Source organism: Vitis vinifera, chromosome 4 (genome assembly GCF_030704535.1).
Source record: "Vitis vinifera cultivar Pinot Noir 40024 chromosome 4, ASM3070453v1".
Taxonomy (NCBI): domain Eukaryota; kingdom Viridiplantae; phylum Streptophyta; class Magnoliopsida; order Vitales; family Vitaceae; genus Vitis; species Vitis vinifera.
Genome location: NC_081808.1, coordinates 16,958,040 through 16,981,987, shown reverse-complemented (window position 1 = coordinate 16,981,987; position 23,948 = coordinate 16,958,040). Strand labels below are relative to the sequence as shown.

The 23,948-nt window shown below is 28.8% G+C and overlaps 1 protein-coding gene across 6 annotated transcripts in view; it reads right to left on the bottom strand.

Annotated features, from left to right (window-relative positions):
* The window catches only part of LOC109122428 (F-box protein SKIP3), an 82,465-nt gene that overhangs the window by 23,435 nt on the left and 35,082 nt on the right, over positions 1-23,948 (bottom strand). For 2 of the 6 annotated variants that reach the window (XM_059736347.1, XM_059736352.1), the window contains exon 2: positions 11,797-14,069. The exons of 1 other annotated variant lie outside the window; for it this stretch is intronic. In XM_059736347.1, the coding sequence (XP_059592330.1) occupies positions 12,816-13,817 (1,002 nt within the window). In that variant the 5' untranslated portion in view covers positions 13,818-14,069 and the 3' untranslated portion in view covers positions 11,797-12,815. Of the gene's footprint in view, positions 1-6,200; positions 6,698-6,988; positions 7,141-8,512; positions 8,755-11,796; positions 14,070-23,948 lie in introns of those variants that run through there. 3 more of the 6 variants (XM_059736354.1, XM_059736353.1, XM_059736349.1) reach the window with 3 other exon arrangements.

The window sequence follows — 23,948 nt, the reverse complement described above, 5'->3', positions numbered from 1 at the left end:
CAAATACCATCACAATCTTTTTTATCATCTAATTCATCTTGGCTAGATTCTTAGTTAATATTTCTTGACTTATTAAAATTTGATTTTCTTCTTCTTCTGATTCATAATATCCACTTGAATTTTCATCTTCTTTTTTATTAATTATTAATCCTATCATTAGATTTTTGAGTTTATTGTCAATTTCTAGGGAATTAATTTTTTTTTCTAATTGACAATCTTTTGAATAATGACCTACCTTGCCACATTTATAGCAAGTTGGAGTCTTCTTTTTTAAAGTTGCTTTAGTGGAAGATTTTGATTTACTAGTATTATTTTTTACAAATTTATTTTGAAATTTTGACTCAATTAATGGTTTTTTACCTTTTATATTATTTTTTTTACTTTTTCTTTTTGAAGAGGCTATTATTGTATCGTATCCATAGTATGAGCAAAATTTTCCTAATTCTTTTTTACTGTCTTGTTTATCTTTTTTCATTTGACTCTTTAATTTGAGACTTGTACAGAAAGCTAAACCTTCATTATTAATGAAAGTAATTAATTCTTCATATGTTAATGACTCATAAGGAATTCTTCCATTATAGATGTTTCTAATTTTTTGTCTAACTTTTTCTACAAATAAAGTGGGTAACTCTAATATAAATTTTTCTTTCCAATAATTACTTCCACAATCAGGTCTAGTCATGACTTTGACTAAAAACATATCTCTATACCATTTGAAATCTTCAAGTTTTGGACATTTAAGATTATTAAGAATTTCAGAAGTTCTTTCTTGAAAATATACTAGATCTCTTATAAAAATGTTTTTTTATTTACAAATGTTAAAGTATTGATAACATCTTTTCTATAAGTTTGGATAGAGGTTCCTTTATCTATGATTATTATCTCTTTTGCATTTAATACGTATTCTATATCAGTTTGACTCAAATAATGATCCTAACATCCTTTAAGTAAACCAGTGAACCTTGTTACTAAGGCACCAGTAGCATAAAAATCAGAATTATTAGTCTTGATTCTGTAAGCATTGGCAGCCATCATCATTTCACGAAGTAAATTAATTACTTGATGTTCACTCATTCCACCTATATTCCATTCATAAAAACTACAACCATCATAACTAGCAACTAATTGATAATCTCTTTCTTCTAATTGAACATCAAGAAAAGAGGGCTTTGAATAACAATTTGTTCTACTTACAAAATTATTAGATATTGCATTAATTATTAAAGGTGAGTTAACTATTGAATTTGGAGTCATTTTGAATTGTTATTCTATTTTATTGACTTATGATTTATCTTTTGTTATTGTTTGAATTTGATTCTTAGTTTGATTAATTCCATTAATGGTAAGTTTATCTAATCTAAGTTGTATTTCTTTTAACATTGTTTCTGTTGGAGTTGACAGTTGTATGTTTGACTTTGAAGCACTTATAGGAATAATGAAAGGTTCATCTAAAGACTTAGCAGGATAAGATGATGATGATGATAAAGTTGAGAACAAGTTTGAAGAAAAAGTTGATTTTGATGTTTTTTCTATCTTCCCTCCAGGGCAGAAGAAAACAATAATTGAGAAATTTTTATTGTTTGTTGATTTAAATGTTGAAGAGAATTATTTGTATAATTTAGTTGTTGTTGAACTTGTCTAATATCTTTGTAAATTATAGGACTTTGTTCATCTTTTGTTCTTGGAATTTTGAAAGATGAAACAGAAATAGAATTATTATCAAAATTAAATTGATGATTATTTAGGGATGGTTGAGAACCTAATTCTAAGGTTATTGTTGAAATTCTTTTTTGAATAATTTTAGTGTGTTTTAATGCTAATTGATGTTCTTCATTATCTCTTAATGTTATAAGTTTTTTTATTTGTTTTCTAAGTTTAAAAAACCAATAGAAAAAAGAAATAGTCATTTTCTTTTGATTCATACATTTTTCATATTGTTTTCTTGGAGCATTTCTAGCTCGAGAAGGAAGTGTTTGAAAATAAGCTTTTTTGGGTTTATTTCAAGGGAAAAAATAATCTAATTTTATCCATTGGATATTAGGAGTACAAAAAGTCTTTTTATAATTTTTCTTATGAATAATATTAACTTGAGAAGGATACATATTAGAATGAGTAGGTGACACAGGAGGCGATTCTAGTTGTTGATAGATAGGAATAGGAATATTTGGAGTAAAATCAACACTATTTAAATTTGTAGTTGAACTAGAAGGTCTTGCAGAGAAAAAATCTTGAGTAAATGAATATTTTGAAGTTGGACTAAATTCTATTTGAACAGTACCATCCGTATGTTGTATAATTTTTTAAGGAGTTGTTGACGGTTTAATTGATTTTGGATTTATTAAATCTTTTAATTCCCATTGACTTTCTTGAGTAATTTCATTCCATTTAAGTTTTTTAGGAACAAAGGTTTGGGTATTATTAGGATTATATTGTAATAATAATGTTTCATCTTTGACAGATTGACACAAAGCTCTAGGATTTAATTGAGTAGTTATGACTTTATAACATATCCTATAAATTATTGCTATTGTTTAAGCTTTTTCTATAAAATTTATATTTTTTGTTTTAATGTTTAAGGTTAGGCTTGAAAAAAATACTTGGATCATTTATATTCATGGAAAAGTTTGGAAAACAGTTAAAATAAACAGAACCATTTGCAAGGTTTGAATCAATCATATAAAGGACAGAATCAGTAAATTTTGTTAACCTAATGTCCCTTAGGCAAACAAACATAGGAATATCTAAACCTAAGCGAAACAAGGGTTTGATTGCTACCTAAACTAATCCTATATTAATATAATTAAATTTATTTCTATGTTGATTAATAGTGTATTGACTTAATAATTGAAGACTTTCTAAGTTTTTATTAAGAGAAATAGTTTTTTCTTTAGTTTTAATTGAATAATTTTGACTAAATTCAAAATTTCCTTGTTTATATATTGTATTAATTTTCATATGAGGAATTAACCAATTATGTAATTGATTTTCTATTTGTGTTATATTTATTTATTGACTATTTACAATATTTTATGTAAGTGATGTGTGTATAGAATTATCTGATGAGGATGCAAAACTATCATTAGACTTAAGAGATTTGGAAGAACCAGATCTACTTAATTTCTTCATAATATTACTCATTGTCATAGAAAATAACCACAATTTTATCCTTAATCAATTCAAATAATTTCCTTAATAGGGACCACCACAAACCGATCAACAAGAGACTTATACTCCTTTTGTCCTTTAAACACCGCTATTTAGGCTCAACCAAACCATTCATAGGAAATTTAATTCGAACTAACTCAGGATTAAATTAGTGATTAAAGACTGTTTCAACTTGTAATACCACTCAATTCTTAAGTAGAATGTGGCTCTAATACCATTCTATTCAAGAAGTGAGGGATCTACCTGTTGAGGGGTCACCCTACCTTGACAATGAAAGATACCTCAAAACTAGTGCTTTACACCCTGTTGCCTCTCGACAATTACACATCTTTTTGTCGAACCTTAACTAGTAAGGTAAACCCCAGGGATAAGAGCCAATGCTTCATCACACTATCATGCAGTGAGAACTCCCCATAAGTTTGACATGCCTCTTAAATAGGGCAAGGACATATAGTAGCACTAGCTTTGATAATTCACACCTAGGACATAAAACAATTTATGCACATAAAAGATTAATAATTTTGTCTATGAATCAAAATAGAAAAACATAAAATTTAATGTTTAATTCTATCTAATTTATAATAAAAATTAAACACAAGAACACATAAATTGAATCAAAAATAAAACTTTTGTATTGAAAATTATACCTTGATTATAAGAGAGAGTTGTTGATTACAGATTGGTTTGTTGACAACAGAAGGATATGCATACAAATGAAGAGATTTTTGGATTACTTCATGTTAGGAAGGCTTAGGGTAGGTATGACATGTTTCTTCTCCTTTTCTTTTGATTGTCAGAGAGCTTAGAAGAAAATCTGAAGAGAATTAATTCTCTTCTTACATGTTGCCTTTTGAAAGTCATGTTAGCAGACAACTTTTACTATTCAAGTAATGTTGGACTATTCAACACTATTTCAATAGTGTTTGAATTTTTTTTTCTTGTGTTTTATACGCACTCTTCTTTCTCTTCTTTTTCAAACTTTTTTTTTATTGGATAAGTACGAGACAAATGTACAAATATACAATTGTACAAAAGATTTTTGAAATATTTCAACTAAGCATGTCTAGGAGAATTTTTTCAAACTCTCTTTGAGCTTGCTTTTCTTGAACGTAATCTTTTTTATATTTATCAACAAGAAAAGAAAATTAAGTTTGGAATAGAAGAGGGACTTCAGGAAAGACATTTGTAAAGATGATTTTTTTAATATTGTCTTTAGTGATGAGTTTATAATTAGATGAACTATAAAGCTTGGATTCTAGGTCTCTTGAAATCATTCTTGACCTCCAATTATGAATTTATTTTTTGAGGCTAACTTTAGTAAAGGGCTAAGAGTCCTCTATACCAAACAATTAATGCTTTCTGTGAATAGATTTGAGAAGGATGAGGTGTTGGGCTAGATAGACTCGTCCATCATTTGACCACTCTGGAGGTTTACTTTTGATGATGAGTTCAATGGATTTGAATTGAGTCCAGATTTTCCTCCTTTTCAACCTTCAAAAAGTTTTATTCAAGCTTCTAAATCAACTCCTAAAAATATTGTTGTTCAGAGACAATCCAGCCCTAACACTATTTCAACATTACCTTCTCCTTCTCAGTCTCCTTCTCCTTCCTTTTCTTATAATCAATATGTCAAAAAACCCAAAACCTTAGAAATTGCTTTCATTGAGCCAAAGTTTAATCATGAAGAGATTCCTAAAATTCTTCCTTACATCTTTCCTCAAGGAGTCAACTTCAATTCAAATGATCATTTGAAAACTCGTCAATTTTATGAGTTCATCCTGGTGGACACCAATTCAGTTGAAATTACTCATAACACTGATAAAAACAATCCTCAGAGGATTGCTTTTTCCAAATGTCAAATTCTCAGAGTCATGACCATTGCTGACTGGAATAAAAAACCCTTCACTTGCAAAGCCTTTAGTCAACCTTTTCATCCAATGAGCTACAATTACATAGATTATATGGATGCCTGGTATAATATGTTTTATTTACAAAGCTACCAGCATTCTTGGTTCATCCAATTTTCAAGAAATTGTAATACCAAATTTCCTGCTTGGTTTAAAAAATGGTGGACTTTCTTTGGTCTACTAGACTCATTATTTCCTCCTGAAATTCAAGAAAAATTCAACTTCTACAAGAGCAAGACTTCAACTCAGTCTATCACTCAACCGAGACTTCTGACTTTCTGTTCAAGATTAAGAATCCCATGGATTCTCTCATGGAATATCATCAAGAAGCAAGAGCAACCTCCTCCATTTCCATTATCTCTTTCTAGAGAATTCAGCATCAAATGGTGGAACAAATTCAATCATGATTTTGTATGTCAACAGAAGATTTTGCAGTTAATATCAACAAGGCCAGGATCATCAAATTCAAAAGATTCAACTAGTTCTTCTCAAGGACCGACTCAAGAAGAATTCCTAACTTTGAAAAGCAAATGTCAAGCTTCATTAACAGCCGCTACTGATTTAGAGCAATATCGTCAAGGACTCATTCAAACTCTCAAGCAATTTGGAGATCAAGAAAATGAAGAAACTAAAAATGCAGTTTTATCAGATGATTCATACGTAAACCCTGAATTTATCCTTTATGGAGGACCTATGGGTCAATCTAGATAAAAGATTTCAAGAATCTTTTGTACATCTATATCTTTGTAAATTGTTCCCTTGTGTTTATCCAGTAAAAAAAAAAAAAAAAAAAAATCAAATAAGTCAAAAGATGAATAGTAGTGAATAGTAAACTTTGTCTACTAATTCATTTGGCAAGCAAGGTGGAAGCAAAGAAGAAAAATTTTTCTCAAAGCCTCTGACAAAGAAAAAAGATATTCTCCCTCTACAGACTTTAAGGCCACAGCTGTCTTTACACGTGATGAATTTCAACAATTTTCAAGATTGAAGAACAGCTCACCTTCGAATCCTCGCCTATAAAAGGAGCTTCAACCTTCTTCATCAGGTAGAGTTTTCAAGAGTTTCAAGAGCTTGAAAAAGAGCTGGAAAGAGAGCTTCAAAGAGAGTGCAAAAAGTGAGAGTGAGATATCAAGAGTTCAAAAATTTTCTCTTTTAATTTTCTTCCTTTTGTATTCATCAATCTGAGTCATCCCTTTGCTGTCAACCAGCTTGTAGTCATCAACTCTCTGTTATCAAGTATATTTTCAATAAACAATATTTTCAGATTCAAATATCTGTGTTTTAATGTTTAAATTTCTGCAATAAATTAGACAGAGTTAGACATTAAATATTTTCGTTTTTATGCTTGGAGATCATTAGACAGAATTAATTATTAAAACTCAAGTCCGCTCTTTCGCCTATAAATAGAGCTCCAACCTTCTTCATCAGGCAGAGTTTGAAAGAGAGTTGGAAGAGAGTTTCAAGAGCTTGGAAAAGAGCCTAGAGAGAGCTTGCAAAAAGTGAGAGTGAGATATCAAGAGTCCAAAAATTTTCTCTTTTAATTTTCTTCCTTTTGTATTCATCAATCTGAGTCATCCCTCTGCTGTCAACTAGCTTGTAGTCATTAACTCTCTGTAATCAAATTTCTGCAATAAATTAGACAGAATTAGACATTAAATATTTCCGTTTTCATGCTTGGAGATCATTAGACAGAATTAATTATTGCGTGCATGAACTGTTGTATGTCCTGGGTGCAAATGGTATCAGAGCCACGTTCTGCTTGAGAACCGAGTGGTGTTACGAGTTGGAACAGTAATTAATCACAGATTTAGTCCTGACTTAGTTCAGGTTGAATTTCCTGTGAACGGATTGGTCAGCCTGTGATAATGGTGTTTAAGGGCAGAAGGAGCGTAAGTCCCGTGTTGATCCGCTTGTGGTGGTCCCTGTTCAGGAAATTATCTGAATTGATTAAGGATAAAATTGTGATTATTTTCTGTGACAATGAGTAATATTATAAGGAGATTAAGTAGAGGTAGTTCTTCCAGATCTCTTAGGTCTAATAATAGTTCTACATCTTCATCTCATGATTCTGCATCATTGACACAAAATATTGTTAATAGTCAAGAAATAAATATAGTACAAATAGAAAATCAATTACATAATTGGTCAATTCCTCACATGAAAATTAATACAATATATCAACAAGGAAATTTTGAAATTAGTCAAAATTATTCAATAAAAATTGAAGAAAAAACTATATCTCTTAATCAACATCTAGAAAGTCTTCAATTATTGAATCAAAACACTATTAATCATCATAGGAAGAAATTTAACTATATTCATATAGGATTAGTTCAAGTTGCCATAAAACCTTTGTTTCACTTAGGACTAGATATTCCTATTTTTGTTTGTTTAAGAGACGCTAGGTCAACAAGATTTACTGATTTCGTCCTTAGTATGATTGATTCAAACCTTGCCAATGGTCCCATTTATTTTAATTGTTTTCCAAACTTTTCCATGAATATAAATGACCCAAGTATTCTTTCCAGTTTAACCTTAAACATTAAAACCAAAAATATGAATTTTGTAGAAGAAGCTCAAACTATAGCAATAATTTATAAGATATATTATAAAGTCATGACAACTCAATTAAATCCTAGAGCTATATGTCAATCTGTCAAAGATGAAACATTATTATTACAATATAATTCTAATAATACTCAAGCTTTTGTTTCTAAGAAATTAAAATGGAATGAAATTACTCAAGGAGGTCAATGGGAATTAAAAGATTTAACTCTTCCAAAACCAATTAAACCTTTAACAACTCCTTCAAAAATTATACAACATACTGATGACACTATTCAAGTAGAATTTAGTCCAGCTTCTAAATACTCATTTAATCAAGATTTTATATCTGCAAGACCTTCTACTTCTAATCCTAGCCTAAATGGTATTGATTTTACTCCAAAAATTCTTATTCCTGTATATCAGCAACAAGAATCTCCTCCTGCTTCACCTACTCATTCTGATATGTATCCTAATCAAGTTAATATTATTCACAAGAAAAATTATAAAAAGACTCTTTTTACTCCTAATATAGAATGGATAAAATCAGATTATTTTGCCCCTTATAATAATACCAAAAGAGCTTATTTTCAAACATTTCCTCCTCAAACTAGAAATGCATTAAGAAAACAATATAAAAAATATATGAATCAAAAGAAAATTACTATTCCTTTTTTCTATTGGTTTTTCAAATTTAAAAAACAAAGAAAACAAATTACAACTTTAAGAGATAAAGAAGGACATCAATTAGCAATAAAACATTCATAAAATGTTCAAAAAAGAATCTTAACAATAACATCAGAATTAGGTTCACAACCACCCTTAAATAATCATCAATTTAATTTTGACAATAATTCAATTTCTGCATCACCCTTCAAAATTCCAAGAACCAAAGATGAACAAAGTCCCATAATTTATAAGGATATTAGACAAGTTCAACAACAATTAAATTATACAAATCATTCTCTTCAACATTTAAGTCAACAAATAACAAAAATTTCCAAATTTTTGTTTTCTTCTACCCCGGGAGGGAAGATAGGAGAAACAGAAACATTAATATCAAAATCTTCAAAAATTTCATCAACTTTATCATCATCTTCCAAATCTTTAGAACAACCTTTTATTATTCCCATAAATGCTGCAAAATCAAATATTCAATTATCCACACCAACAGAAACAATGTTAAAAGAAATACAAATTAGATTAGATAAACTCAATATTAATGGTATTAAAATCAAATTCAAACTATAACAAAAGGAAAATCATAAATAAATAAAATAGAAGAACAATTTAAAATGTCTCCAGATTCAATAGAAAAACCCCTTGCAACAGTCAATGCAATCTCTAATAATTTTGTAAGTAGAAAAAATTATTATTCAAAACCCTCTTTTCCTGATATTCAATTAGAAGAAAGGAATTATCAATTAGCTGCTAGTTATGATGGTAGTAGTTTTTATGAGTGGAATATAGATGGAATGAGTGAACATCAAATAATTAATTTACTTCATGAAATGATGATGACTGCTAATACTTATAGAATCAAGACTAGTAATTCTGACTTTCATGCTGCGGGTGCCTTAGTAATAGGATTCACTGGGCTACTTAAAGGATGGTGGGATCATTATTTGAGTCAAAATGACAGAGATTACACATTAAATGCAAAAAAGATAATAGTAAAAAAAGAAGGAACATTTGTCCAATCTTATGAAGAAGATCCTGTCAATACATTAATATTTGCAATAACAAAACATTTCATAGGAGATCCAGTTTATTTTCAAGAAAGAACTTCTGAAATCCTTAATAATCTTAGATGCCCAACACTTCAAGATTTCAAGTGGTATAAAGATATGTTTTTGGTTAAAGTTATGACAAGACATGATTGTGGAAGTCATTATTGGAAAGAAAAATTTATATCAGGATTACCTACTCTATTTGCAGAAAAGGTTAGACAAAGAATAAAAAATATTCATACTGGTAGAATTCCTTATGAGTCATTAACATATGGAGAACTAGTTACTTTTGTCAATAATAAAGGATTAACTCTTTGTACATATCTCAAATTAAAGAGTCAAATGAAAAAAGAAAACAAGACAGTAAAAGAGAATTAAGAAAATTTTGTTCATATTATGGTTATGATACAATAGTTGCCCCTTCTAAAAGAAAAAATAAGCAAAATAAAATAAAAAGTAAAAAACCATATATAGAGCCAAAATTTCGAAAGAAGTTTGTAAAATCCACTCCTAATAAACCAAAATCATCAAATAAAACAACTTTAAAGAGGAAAACACCAACATGTTATAAATGTGGAAAAGTAGGACATTACTCAAGAGATTGTCAATTAGAAAACAAGATCAATTCATTAGAAATAAGTGATAAACTTAAAAATTTAATGATAGGATTAATGATTGATAAATAAAATGAAGAATCAAATGAAAATTATGAATCAGAAGAAGATAATCAAATATTAATAACACAAGAAATATCAAGTGAAGATAAGTCTAGAAGAAGAATCAGATAATCAAAAAGATTGTGATGGTATTTGTGCATGCTCATATAAATCAATAAATGTGATTTCAAAATATTCAAAATCTCATCTCATTATTCGAAATTATGTGCCTCTTATAAATTCAATATATTTTCAATTTTGGTATGAGAAAGACAAAGATATTAGATATCTGTTTTATTCATCAAAAGAGACACTAAAATTTGAAAATTTTCTACAGATGGAGCAAGAAAGGATTACATTTGGGAAATTTACTCTTCCAGCAATTCCTAAAAGTAATCTGTCACTCAGGATTCATAAAGATATAGAAGGTGTAGACAGATCACAAAAATGCATTTTAGACAACCTCTAGAATGCAAAAAGTGATATTCAAAAGTTGGAAGCTTTAAATGTCTTATCTTTTCATTTTAAACAGTTAAATGATAAATTAGAAAGTTTTTCTAACACTTCAAATTCTGATATACATTGCATCCCAATGGATACAGATCTTGAAATTTTCATTTGCAGGAAAAAAGCAAAAGAATCTAAAGATACATTTTCAAAATCCTTTCAAAATGAAGATTCAAAACTTTCTGAGGAAAGCCAAGAATTTCAACTTTCTAGATTTTCATTTTTCAAGCAAAAGAATTTGAATATTCCTCATTACATTGACAGATGATTAGTGAAAAGGCTCAAACTACAGGGGAAGCAAAGCAAGAGCATATCATGCAATTTCTTGCTGACTGTAGCACTTTTGGAATTCCTATTCAAGGGATGAGTTTTACTTGGATTTCTCATTATGACAACACTTATAATAATTGTCCAAAGACCGATCCCTTGTGTAAGGAAATTCCATTAGAAAGACATAACTGTAAGTGTGCTCTTACTTACAGTATTTGCAAAGTCAATATTGACCTAGATAGTTACAAACCGATAATCATTAAGTTCAACAATGAGTCAATCGAACTAACTCCTTCTCTTCTCATGAATTGTGGAGTTCTTTATCAACTAATTTTCTCTAATCCTGATCAAACCGATGGATTTGGAAGAAAATTAGCAATCTGTGTTTTAAATGCCTTCATCAAATATTTCAAATCAGTTGAACTCATTATAGAAAGCAAACCTCCTGAATGGTCGAATGATGGAGGTGTTTACATTGCTCAACATCTCATCCTTCTCAAAGCCAATCAAAGAAAATATCAATTGTTTGGTACAGAGTGTCTTTGGCCTTGTAATAAATTCAGTCTCAAAAAACAAATCAGACATTGGAGATCAAAAATGATTGCAAGAAATCTTGATTCTGAGATTTATAATTCTTCTAACTATAATCTCATTGCTGAAAACAACATTCAAAAAATCATTTCTGCAACCAATCTTCCTGAAGTCCCTCTTCTTTTTCAGACTCAATTTACTTATCTTGTTGATAAGTACAAAAAGGAATATGTCCTTGAGGAAGAAGCCCGAAGAACATTTGAAAAATATCTCTTAGAAATGCTAAGTTAAGAGATATCAAGAATCTTTTGTACATCTATATCTTTGTAAATTGTTCCCTTGTGTTTATCCAGTAAAAAAAAAAAAAAAAAAAAAAAAAAGAGAGAAAAGTATGTAAAGCCCGAAAGTGTGAAAAAAAAAAAATCAAATCAAAAGACATGAATAGTGATGAATAGTGGGTCTTGTCTCCCACTTTATCCTTGAAGGTAACGTGGAGCTTGGGGAAAGAAAAAAAAAAAAGTAAAGATTTCTTACCTTCTGCAGAGATAATTCACCAAGGCTCCAGCTGTTTTTACACATGATGAATTTCAACAATTTTCAAGATTGAAAGAAAGACTCAAGTCCGCTCTCTCGCCTATAAATAGAGCTCCAACCTTCTTCATTGGGCAGAATTTTCAAGAGTTTGAAAGAGAGTTTTCAAGAGTTTGAAGGAGAGTTTCAAGAGCTTGGAAAAGAGCCTAGAGAAAGCTTGCAAAAAGAGAGTGCAAAAGTGAGAGTGAGAAATTAAGAGTTCAAAAATTTTCTCTTTTAATTTTCTTCTTTTTGTATTCATCAATCTGAGTCATCCCTCTGCTATCAACCAGCTTGTAGTCATCAACTCTCTGTAATCAAGGTATATTTTCAATAAACAATATTTTCAGATTCAAATATCTGTGTTTTAATGTTTAAATTTTTGTAATAAATTAGACAGAATTAGACATTAAATATTTCTGTTTTTATGCTTGGAGATCATTAGACAGAATTAATTATTGCGTGCATGAACTGTTGTATGTCGGTTCTCTTCAAACTCTTGAAAACTCTCCAAACTCTCTTTCAAAGATTCAAATATCTGTGTTTACTTTCTTTCAAACTCTTGAAAACTCTGCCTAATGAAGAAGGTTGGAGCTCTATTTATAGGCGAGAAAGCGGACTTGAGTCTTTCTTTCAATCTTGAAAATTGTTGAAATTCATCATGTGTAAAGACAGCTAGAGCCTTGGTGAATTATCTCTGCAGAATGTAAGAAATCTTTACTTTTTTTTCTTTCTTTCCCTAAGCTCCACGTTACCTTCAAGGATAAAGTGGGAGACAAGACCCACTATTCATCACTATTCATGTCTTTTGATTTGATTTTTTTTTTTTTTCACACTTTCAGGCTTTACATACTTTTTTTTTTTTTTTTTTTACTGGATAAACATAAGGGAACAATTTACAAAGATACAGATGTACAAAAGATTCTTGATATCTCTTAACTTAGCATTTCTAAGAGATATTTTTCAAAAGTTCTTCGGGCTTCTTCCTCAAGGACATATTCCTTTTTGTACTTATCAACAAGATAAGTAAATTGAGTCTGAAAAAGGACTTCAGGAAGATTGGTTGCAAAAATGATTTTTTGAATGTTGTCTTCAGCAATGAGATTATAGTTAGAAGAACTATAAATCTCAGAATCAAGATTTCTTGCAATCATTCTTGATCTCCAATGTCTGATTTGTTTTTTGAGACTGAATTTAGTACAAGGCCAATGACACTCTGTACCAAACAATTGATATTTTCTTTGATTGGCTTTGAGAAGGATGAGATATTGAGCAATGTAAACACCTCCATCATTCGACCATTCAGGAGGTTTGCTTTCTATAATGAGTTCAATTGATTTGAAATCTCTGATAAAGGCATTTAAAACACAGACTGCTAATTTTCTTCCAAATCCATCGGTTTGATCAGGATTAGAGAAAATTAGTTGATAAAGAACTCCATAATCCATGAGAAGAGAAGGAGTTAGTTCGATTGACTCATTGTTGAACTTAATGATTATTAGTTTGTAACTGTCTAGGTCAATATTGGCTTTGTAAATACTGTAAGTAAGAGCACACTTACAGTTATGCCTTTCTAATGGAATTTCCTTACACAAGGGATCGGTCTTTGGACAATTATTATAAGTGTTATCATAATGAGAAATCCAAGTAAAGCTCATTCCTTGAATAGAAATTCTAAAAGTGCTACAGTCAGCAAGAAATTGCATGATATGCTCTTGCTTTGCTTCCCCTGTAGCTTGAGCCTTTTCACTGATCATCTGTCTAATGTAATGAGGAATATTCAAATCCTTTTGCTTAAAAAATGAAAATCTAGAAAGTTGAAATTCTTGGTTTTCCTCAGAAAGTTTTGAATCTTCATTTTGAAAGGATTTTGAAAATGTATCTTTAGATTCTTTTGCTTTTTTCCTGCAAATGAAATTTTCAAGATCTGTATCCATTGGGATTCAATGTATATCAGAACTTGAAGTGTTAGAAAAACTTTCTAATTTATCATTTAACTGTTTAAAATGAAAAGATAAGACATTTAAAGCTTCCAACTTTTGAATATCACTTTTTGCATTCCAGAGGTTGTCTAAAATGCATTTTTGTGATCTGTCTACTCCTATATCTTTATGAATCCTAAATGACATATTACTTTTAGGAATTACTGGAAGAGTAAATTTCCCAAATATAATCCTTTCTTGCTCCATCTGTAGAAAATTTTCAAATTTTAGTATCTCTTTTGATGAATAAAACAGATATCTAATATCTTTGTCTTTCTCATACCAAAATTGAAAATATATTGAATTTATAAGAGGCACATAATTTCGAATAATGAGATGAGATTTTGAATATTTTGAAATCACATTTATTGATTTATATGAGCATGCACAAATACCATCACAATCTTTTTTATTATCTGATTCTTCTTCTAGACTTGAATCTTCACTTGATATTTCTTATGTTATTAATATTTGATTATCTTCTTCTGATTCATAATTTTCATTTGATTCTTCATTTTCTTTATCAATCATTAATCCTATCATTAAATTTTTAAGTTTATCACTTATTTCTAATGAATTGATCTTGTTTTCTAATTGACAATCTCTTGAGTAATGTCCTACTTTTCCACATTTATAACATGTTGGTGTTTTCCTCTTTAAAGTTGTTTTATTTGATGATTTTGGTTTATTAGGAGTGGATTTTACAAACTTCTTTTGAAATTTTGGCTCTATATATGGTTTTTTACTTTTTATTTTATTTTGCTTATTTTTTCTTTTAGAAGGGGCAACTATTGTATCATAACCATAATATAAACAAAATTTTCCTAATTCTCTTTTACTGTCTTGTTTTTCTTTTTTCATTTGACTCTTTAATTTGAGATCTATACAAAGAGTTAATCCTTCATTATTGACAAAAGTAACTAGTTCTCTATATGTTAATGACTCATAAAGAATTCTACCAGTATGAATATTTCTTATTCTTTGTCTAACCTTTTCTGCAAATAGAGTAGGTAATCCTAATATAAATTTTTCTTTCCAATAATGACTTCCACAATCATGTACTGGCGTTCCTTCTTTTTTGACTATTATCTTTTTTGCATTTAATATGTAATCTCTGTCATTTTGACTCAAATAATGATCCCACCATCCTTTAAGTAGCCCAGTGAATCCTATTACTAAGGCACCCGCAGCATGAAAGTCAGAATTACTAGTCTTGATTCTATAAGCATTAGCAGTGCGCAAGATCTTAGAAAAACCATAGAAAATTAGGAGCAATTCAACAGTTTGTTAGTCAAGGTTCTTGAAATCTCCGTTAGCTTTTTATTGAATTAAAGTGTGAACACATTTATTGCTATCATTAAAATAATATAAACATTCTCATATACTTAATATTTTAATATAAAATTTCAAACACTTATTAAAATAACATAAAAGTTTCAAACACTTATTAAAATAACATAAAAGGTTTCAGACATTTTGAAAAACTTAATATTTTAATATAAATTTTTTTCAAACACTTATTAAAATAACATAAAAGATTTCAGACATTTATTATTTTAATATATTATTAACTTAAGGTTCTGTGCTTATAGTGAAAGTTTTTTAACATAATAAAATTAAGTTTTTGAAATTTTGAACGTATAAAAATTAAGTTTTTGAAATCGGATATCTCAAAAATTCAAGTAATAAATTCAAAATTTTTAAAACATCACTTCGTGTCAAGGTAATACCCCCCTTCTGACCAAATAGAGTCTCCCTAGAACGCCAATTTTCCGGCAAAAACGAGTTTGAAGTCAAGGGTTAAGACTAAAGATTCTAGTTTTAAAACATGATTTTACACCCAAAATTTTCTAAATAACCCGATTTTTTTCTTCTTAAAAATTTATTATATCTCTTAGGTTTTCTAAACTTATATTCTCTGCATCCTATATCTAAATTTTCTCCTATATGTAATTTTCTACAAAGTTGTTGATTTATGTCTTGTTTCTTTATCTGACTTCTTTTTCCTATGCTTACACATTCTCTTTCTAACCAATTTTTTACAAATTCTATTCTAACACCTATATAAGGAGAGTTTTTATACTCGGAGGTTGTAAATTCATTCCATAGTCTAAGTCCTACGGGTCCTTGTATCTTTAATATATATTTATTTAAATATTCAGGGGTTCTATCTACTCTAGCAAAGATTGCATATTTCCTAAATTTTTGTTCATATTCCCTTATATATGAAAGGTTACATAATTTCAATTGTTCTAACTTGTGAAGGTATATTGCAGGTTCCTTTACATCTTCTTGTGTTGTTCCTAAAAAATAGAGTTTTATTAGATTTATAAATACAAATATGCTAAAATTATTTCTAACTTCTTAAAAATAACTGTTGTTTTCTTGTTCCATGTTTCTAAAAAATTGTAGTACAGTTCCTCTAAGGGTGCTTTTACAAAACTCATAAATTTCTAAAATGTTTATACAAAAGTTCTTGATTTTTAAACACTTTGTTATATTGGTTTTGTAGAAAAAAAGGTTTTGACGAAAGAGTAGTTATCAACTCCAATTATGTTTTTAACAAGCCTTTCATATTGTTCAGTCAGAAGAGTTGATTTCTTAATTAAACTAATTACTTTAGGTTGACTGTTCGAACAGCTGGTTTGATTGGTTGACACTGTACTGGTTTTCAAATCTTCTATCAGTTTTTCTTGATTTTCTTGGATTTTGAGGTTTTGGAATTTTTGGGTTTCTAAAGCAATCGGTTGGTTTTGAAGATTTTGTAAATGTTGGGCTAAAGCTGACACTGTTTTTCCATAAGCGTATTCTAAATTTTGGTTCGAAAAACCTTATGTACAATAACCTTATGTTCTTCAAAAAGGTTTTGAGAAAATAAAGAGTTAAACCTTAGGTTTAGATTCAACACTTCGTTTAGACATATGGTTCCATATTGAAAAGTTCTAGCTTTCGTAGGTTTTCTTTGAGTCATGTTCCTGTAATCATGAAATCAATCATTAGTATCATCGACATTATTAATTATTTGTCTACTTAACCAATCTGCTAATATATTATATTTTCCTTTAATATGTTCAAATTTAGGTTTGAAACCAATTAAAGAGTTTTGAAACTTTATCTATCTTTTGGTGGACAGTTTTGAAGAATTTTTGTTTTCAAAGAATTTTTTAATATTCTCACAATCGGTTCTTAAAGTAAATTGTTCTTGGTTAAAAAATAATTGAAATTTTTCTAAGACTAATATTATTGCTTCAATTTCTAAATCTGTAGAGCTAAGGTTCTTTCGATAATTATTAAAAGTTCTACTACAATATCTACAAAGTTTTTCTTCTCCTATGTTAGTTACTGCTAAAAGTATACCTCCCCATCCTGTTTGACTAGCATCAGTTTGGACTATTTTATATTCATTTTCTAAGGGTAAATGTAAGGTTGGGAGATGATTCACAAGTTCTTTTATTTTCTGTATAAGTTTAATATCTTCTTGGTTAAAATATCTCTGCCCTGTATTTTTTGTTTTACTATAAAGGGGTCCAGCTAATCTACTAAGGTTTTTAATATATGGCCTAGCATAGTTTAATAATCCTAAAAAACTTTGAAGGGTTTTTAAGTCTTCGAGTTTGTCTGGAAAATTATTTATTTTTTGTACTATATGTTCTTGTAATTTTATTTGTCCATCCTCTAGTTCTAATCCTAAAAATTCTATTTGAGTCTTAAATAATTTCAATTTCTTTTTACTTACTATTAATCCATGACTAATTAATTTTTCAAAAATCAATTCTAAATGCTTTATGTGTTCTTGAAGAGTATATGAAAAGACAAGAATATCATCAATATATACAAGATCAAAAGAATATTTTCCAAAAATATTATCCATCATTCGTTGGAATATCTGAGGAGCATTTTTTAGTCCAAATGGCATTACATTCCATTCATATAATCCACAAGGACATGAAAACGCTGTCCATGGTTTACTATCCTCTTCTAATCTGATTTGCCAAAATCCACTTTTACAGTCTAACTGAGAAAAATATTTACATCCTTGAATAGAATTAATTAAAGAATCTTTGTTCGGAATTTTATAGGCATCGTCATATGTATTATCATTTAATCTTTTATAATTAATAACCATCCTAGCTTTTCCTCGTTTTTCTTCATTATGGTTCCTAACTAAAAAGGCTGAGGATCTATGGGGACTGAAACTTGGTTTTATGAGGTTATTCTGTAACAATTCTTCTATTTGAATTTTGAATTCCTTTGTATCTATAAGATTACATGCTATATCTGCTGTTTTTATTGTTAAATCTGGGTTTTCAATTGGTATTTTACAGGTTGTCTTATTTTTATTCCAATGTTTTTGTGGGTCTTCTCCTATAATTCCTATTTTTTCTGCTTCTAATATAAGGGTTTTTAATCTATTTGCATTTCTTAATTGTTCTGAGTAGTCATTAATTATGCTATCCTTTTGTGCCTCCACTTTGCTAATTTGATGAGATGTTACATTATGATTTTTATTTAATACATTTTCCATGTTTGTATAAACAATTGTTGTGGTTTTAGGATGAAAACTAACTTGGTTATTTTGTATTGTTATCCCTCCTTGTAAAGAATGTACAAAATTTAATCCTAAAATAAAAGGATATAAACTTATAGTAGGTACAAGATAAGTTTGGGGTAATACTAAGGTTATGTTATTAATTATGATTGGTACGTTTGAAATATACTTGGTTAGTATTAGTTTTTGTTGATTGTATTGGATTAATTCTACTGGTTGAACTAGTGTTTGCTGATCTTCTAGAGGTACTAAGGTTTCAAATAAAAGGTTTTTACTGGCTCCAGTATCTAACATTGCGTCTACCTTTAATTCTATGGTTTTTAATTTAATTGTTGTTGGAAAAATAATGGATTTAACTTTATTTGCCATATTTACTTGTTCTATTGTTTGTATGGTTATTTTTTCAGGATTCATTGGTTCTTTTACAGGACTTTTTGGTTCTTCTGTGTCCTTAGGTTTTGAACTACTATCTTCTTCTTCTTTTGGAATTTTTCCTTTGATTATTATTTGTAAATCTTTCCATATATTATAAGGTTTTATTTTACTTTCTAAAGGTTGTACAAGGTTTTCTAAATTTAAAGGGGTTTTCTTAGCTTGATTTTCCTCTTTTTCAATAATCATACAAATTTCTTCTTTTTCATTTTCACTATCTTCTACACTATATACACTTGAATTTTCACTTTCAAAGTCTAATTCACTGATAAGTTCTTCTTCTTCACTATCTAGCTGATACTCATTTATTAGGTTTATTTTTACTTGGGTTTTTCTATTTCGTTCATTTAATGGTTTTTTAAGTTCAGGACATTCAGGTCTTATATGGCCTTCCTGACCACACAAATAACATTTACACTGTCTTTTTCTTTCTGAGGTTCTTTTTCTTTTTATCCAAAACTTTCCAGGTTTTTTATACCTTGTATGATATGGTCGTTTTTTATAAAAGGTTCTTGACTTTCTTCTTAAAAATTTATTATATCTCTTAGGTTTTCTAAACTTATATTCTCTGCATCCTATATCTAGATTTTCTCCTATATGTAATTTTCTACAAAGTTGTTGATTTATGTCTTGTTTCTTTATCTGACTTCTTTCTCCTATGCTTACACATTCTCTTTCTAACCAATTTTTTACAAATTCTATTCTAGCACCTATATAAGGAGAGTTTTTATACTCGGAGGTTGTAAATTCATTCCATAATCTAAGTCCTACTGGTCCTTGTATTTTTAATATATATTTATTTAAATATTCAGGGGTTCTGTCTACTCTAGCAAGGATTGCATATTTCCTAAATTTTTGTTCATATTCTCTTATATATGAAAGGTTACATAATTTCAATTGTTCTAACTTATGAAGGTATATTGCAGGTTCCTTTACATCTTCTTGTGTTGTTCCTAAAAAATAAAGTTTTATTAGATTTATAAATACAGATATGCTAAAATTATTTCTGACTTCTTGAAAATAACTGCTGTTTTCTTGTTCCATGTTTCTAAAAAATTGTAGTACAGTTCCTCTAAGGGTGCTTTTACAAAATTCATAAATTTCTTGTTGGTTTTCAAAGGATACTACCACACCTGCTGAATTTAAAGATTGCTCCCAATTTTCTATGGTTTTTCTAAGATCTTGCGCACTATCTATATCTAATATTGTTCCATATTCGTATATTGGTTGCAAAGAACTAGAAGGTTCTGTTTTAGTTTTCCATTGAGGTCCTTTTGGCTTGCTATACAGCTTATTATATTTTACTATTTCACTTTTTACATTTACAGTTTCTTTTTCTTCATTTATTGTATTTATTGATTCGTTTGAGATTATTTCTATGTTTTCGTTAACTTTTGGTTGAATAGTAAATTGATTTATCATTTCTATATCTATAAGTTTTTTGATTAAATTGGTTTTATAGAGTTGTTCTATTATTTGGTCATCTGTATAGTTGTTACACATTATATTAACAAAGTTTTCTTGATCCACTTGTTCATCTAGTAATGTTGGATTACTAAATTCCTCTAACATTATATTTACTAACTCTGAGTTTTTGTATAGGTTTTCTACCGTCTCAATGTTTAGTAAAATATCTTCTTGTATAACATTTACATTTTCTATCTCACTATCTGACTCTACCTCTACATTTACAGTTTTATAATTTCCAAAGGTTATACTTGCACTTCCATCTTGGTTTTCATATAAGCTACTGGATGTTGGATATCTTATTATTGGTTTATTTATTTGAGGTAATTCCCACTCTCGTCCTAGTAAATAGTCTATATTTACAGGTTTTGCTTCTATCATATTTACTGTCTTACTTCCAAAGGTTTTTACTATGTCATCGAATTCCATCATACATTTTAAGCTTAAAGCATTAGTAGTTTTTCCTATAAATCCTATAGCTATGCTAAGGTTTTTACTTCCTACTTCCATATCATAACCTTTAGTATTTACAGTTATTTTTATTTTTTCTGTGAATTCCTTAAAATCTATACAAAATTGAGGTATACAACCAATAACTGCATAATTTTGGTTCATATTAACTTCTGCACTAGCTAAAAAAGCTAGTCCTACTGTGTTGTTTCTAGTATCTAAAAGGTTAATATTTATAAGTGCTCCAATTTCTTTACGATGAAGTCCTATTATTCCTATCAAAATTATTCCTAAGTGCATATATTTATCGGTTTTATTTTTTAATAATTTATGTTTTGTTTCTGGAGATACTAAATCTAAATATACAATATTTCCTATTGAACTTATAGCATGTTGATTTAAAAATCTAGTTATTTTATAATTTTGAACTAATTGTTTTTTGTAAGGTGTTACTTCCTTTACTGCCTTTTTTAATTTTTCTTCAATAAATTCTTTTACATTGTCTCGAGGGTTTATTGCTTCTACTATTTCCATGGTTTTATTGCTAGATTTTTTGGTTCAAAAGGATTTATTTTTCTTTCTATTTTAATTATTGGTTTTTCTCCTAAATTAAAGTTTTCAAATTGTTTTAAAAGGTTATTTAATTTTTGTTCCTCTGATATTACTATATTTCTTTGTTCTAAAAGTTTATCTACTTTTTGGTTAATTTTTTCTAAAGTTTCTTTTAAATTTTGTTGTTCTAATTTTATTTGTTCTATTTCTTTTCTAACAAATTTTTCTTCTCTAGCTAATTGTTCTTTAATATAATCTAGGTTATTTCTTAGCAAGTTATGGTTCTTAAAGTCTTCCAGCTTCTTTTCTAATTCCTAAGACCGTGTTTAGTTTTTCTACAGATTTTATTTGTCTTTTCTGGATTTCTTTTAAAATATCTATATTATTTTGGTTTTCTTTCTGAATTTGTTCTTGTAATACTTCGTTTGTTATTTTTAATTGTGTTTCTACTAAAAATTTTAACTGCTTTATCTCTTGGGTTTGTAGATGAGGGTTCATTATCTCTAATATGTTTTAATTAGATGAGCTAGCATATAAATTATCAATATAATATTTTATAATTTCTTTTCTAATTATGGTTTCTGTGGCAAAAAGTTCATCAAAAGCTTCTTGTATAGCTACTTCGTATTCATTCAAATATTTAAGAGAAGTTAAGTTTTTAATATCTGTGGTTAAATCTTTTACAGTAGTTCTTAAATTATGTAATTTATCACAAGTTTCTCTAAATTCTTTACGTTGAGAATACAACCTATTATTAAGTTCTTTTACACGATCATAATCTATATTATATATACCAGGAGGATAAGGAATAAAAGACATTAATTCCTAATTCATGTTAAGTAAGCAGAGCAAATAAAGATTCAGAATAAATTAAGCAAAATTTAATAGACTTTATATGGGGTAAGGTAAAGTTCGGTACTTTGAAAATCAATTTGAATCTACAGTCTCCTTTCCTAATTAATATACTGCAATACACAGAGAGAAGCTCTGATACCAACTTTTCTCATCACCAGTCACTTTTCCCAATAAGCAGTTTCAACAACAGTTTGTTAGTAAAGGTTCTTAAAATCTCCGTTAGCAATAAGGGTTTGATTAAAATTTTTTATTGAATTTAAGTGTGAACACATTTATTACTAGTATTAAAATAATATAAAATTTTACAAAGACTTATTAAAATAACATAAAATTTTCAAACACCTAATAAAATAATATAAAATTTTACAAAGACTTATTAAAATAACATAAAATTTTAGTTTTATGAAATCGGATATCTCAAAAATTCAGGTAGTAAAATTCAAAAATTTTAAAACATCACTTCGTGTCAAGGTAATACCCCCCTTCTGACCAGACATAGTCTCCCTAAAACGCCAATTTTCCGGCAAAAACGGGTCTGAGGTCAAGGGTTAAGACTAAAGACTCTAGTTTTAAAACATGATTTTACACCCAAAATTTTCTAAATAAACCGATTTTTTTTTTTTTTTTTTTTTTATGTTGATGAGAACGTTATATAAAAAGGATCCATGTATATTACAGATATTAACTAGTAAAGAAAACTTAAAAATAATTCAAATAATTTTCATTTCCCTATTTTACCTTTTTACCCCTTTTTACCCCCTAAGGGTAAGAAAAATACATAATACAGAAATTTAAATGAAGGCAAAAAATTTAACAGAAAATTCTTACTTTCTTATTGATTGCTGATGAATTTACAAGGCTGAAGATGATGGAGCTTCTTTACAGACAACTTTTGCACACTATTGCACACACTTTCTCTCGGGCACACTTCTTTTCTTTTACTACCACTAATTTATAGGCAAAGCATTTACAAGTGACAGGTGAGAATACAGGTGAGAATTAATTTCAAGTGGTTGGATGGTAGGAAAAATATTTACGGTGTTCAGAGGTTTGGTATAAAATAAATACAAAGACTTTTGACTTTTGAGACATGTGACTTTTATTCATCCGTTCTTCTCTTTCTTCTTGTCTCTTTCTCTTGTCCTTTTCTTCTCTTTTTATTACATGCATAATACGTGGCTTGTGGATGTTTTTACTGCTTCTGGATTTGTACTGCCATATTTAATTTGTGTAGTTGAAGACGCATTTACTGCTTCAATGTCGTCATTGCTGACATCATCCTTCCATTGCATTTTGTAGATTATGATAACTTTCATCGTCCAGGTTGTCCCAAAATAATGCGTCATCGCTGAGGTAGGAAGATGGTTCCGGTGTATCTACACTGAGTTCGGTTATAAAATCCTGTTCTTCAGAAGTAATAAAAGGGTTTGGAACAATAATGTGTTCTAAAGGTTTTACTCTCCATATAGACATGGTTTTTGTTTCGCCAATGAGATGAAATAATTTATTCCGGGTTGGTCTAAGATCATAGATTTGAAAAGCTCTAAAGCGAGTAAAAAATTCTGGAAATTCGTTTGAACGGGTCATTTCCCATTCTGGTTCTTGTTGAGGGATGAGTGGTTCTTTATTATGTTTTATATATACATGATGATAGGCTGGTACTACTGATCCATCGGGTTGAAATAAAGGTGGAATGGTTTCAAAAGAAATATCTATATATTTTTCGGTTTTAAAAAGATAGGTTAAAATATCTTTCAATTTTTCTGGGAAATTTTCAGGGA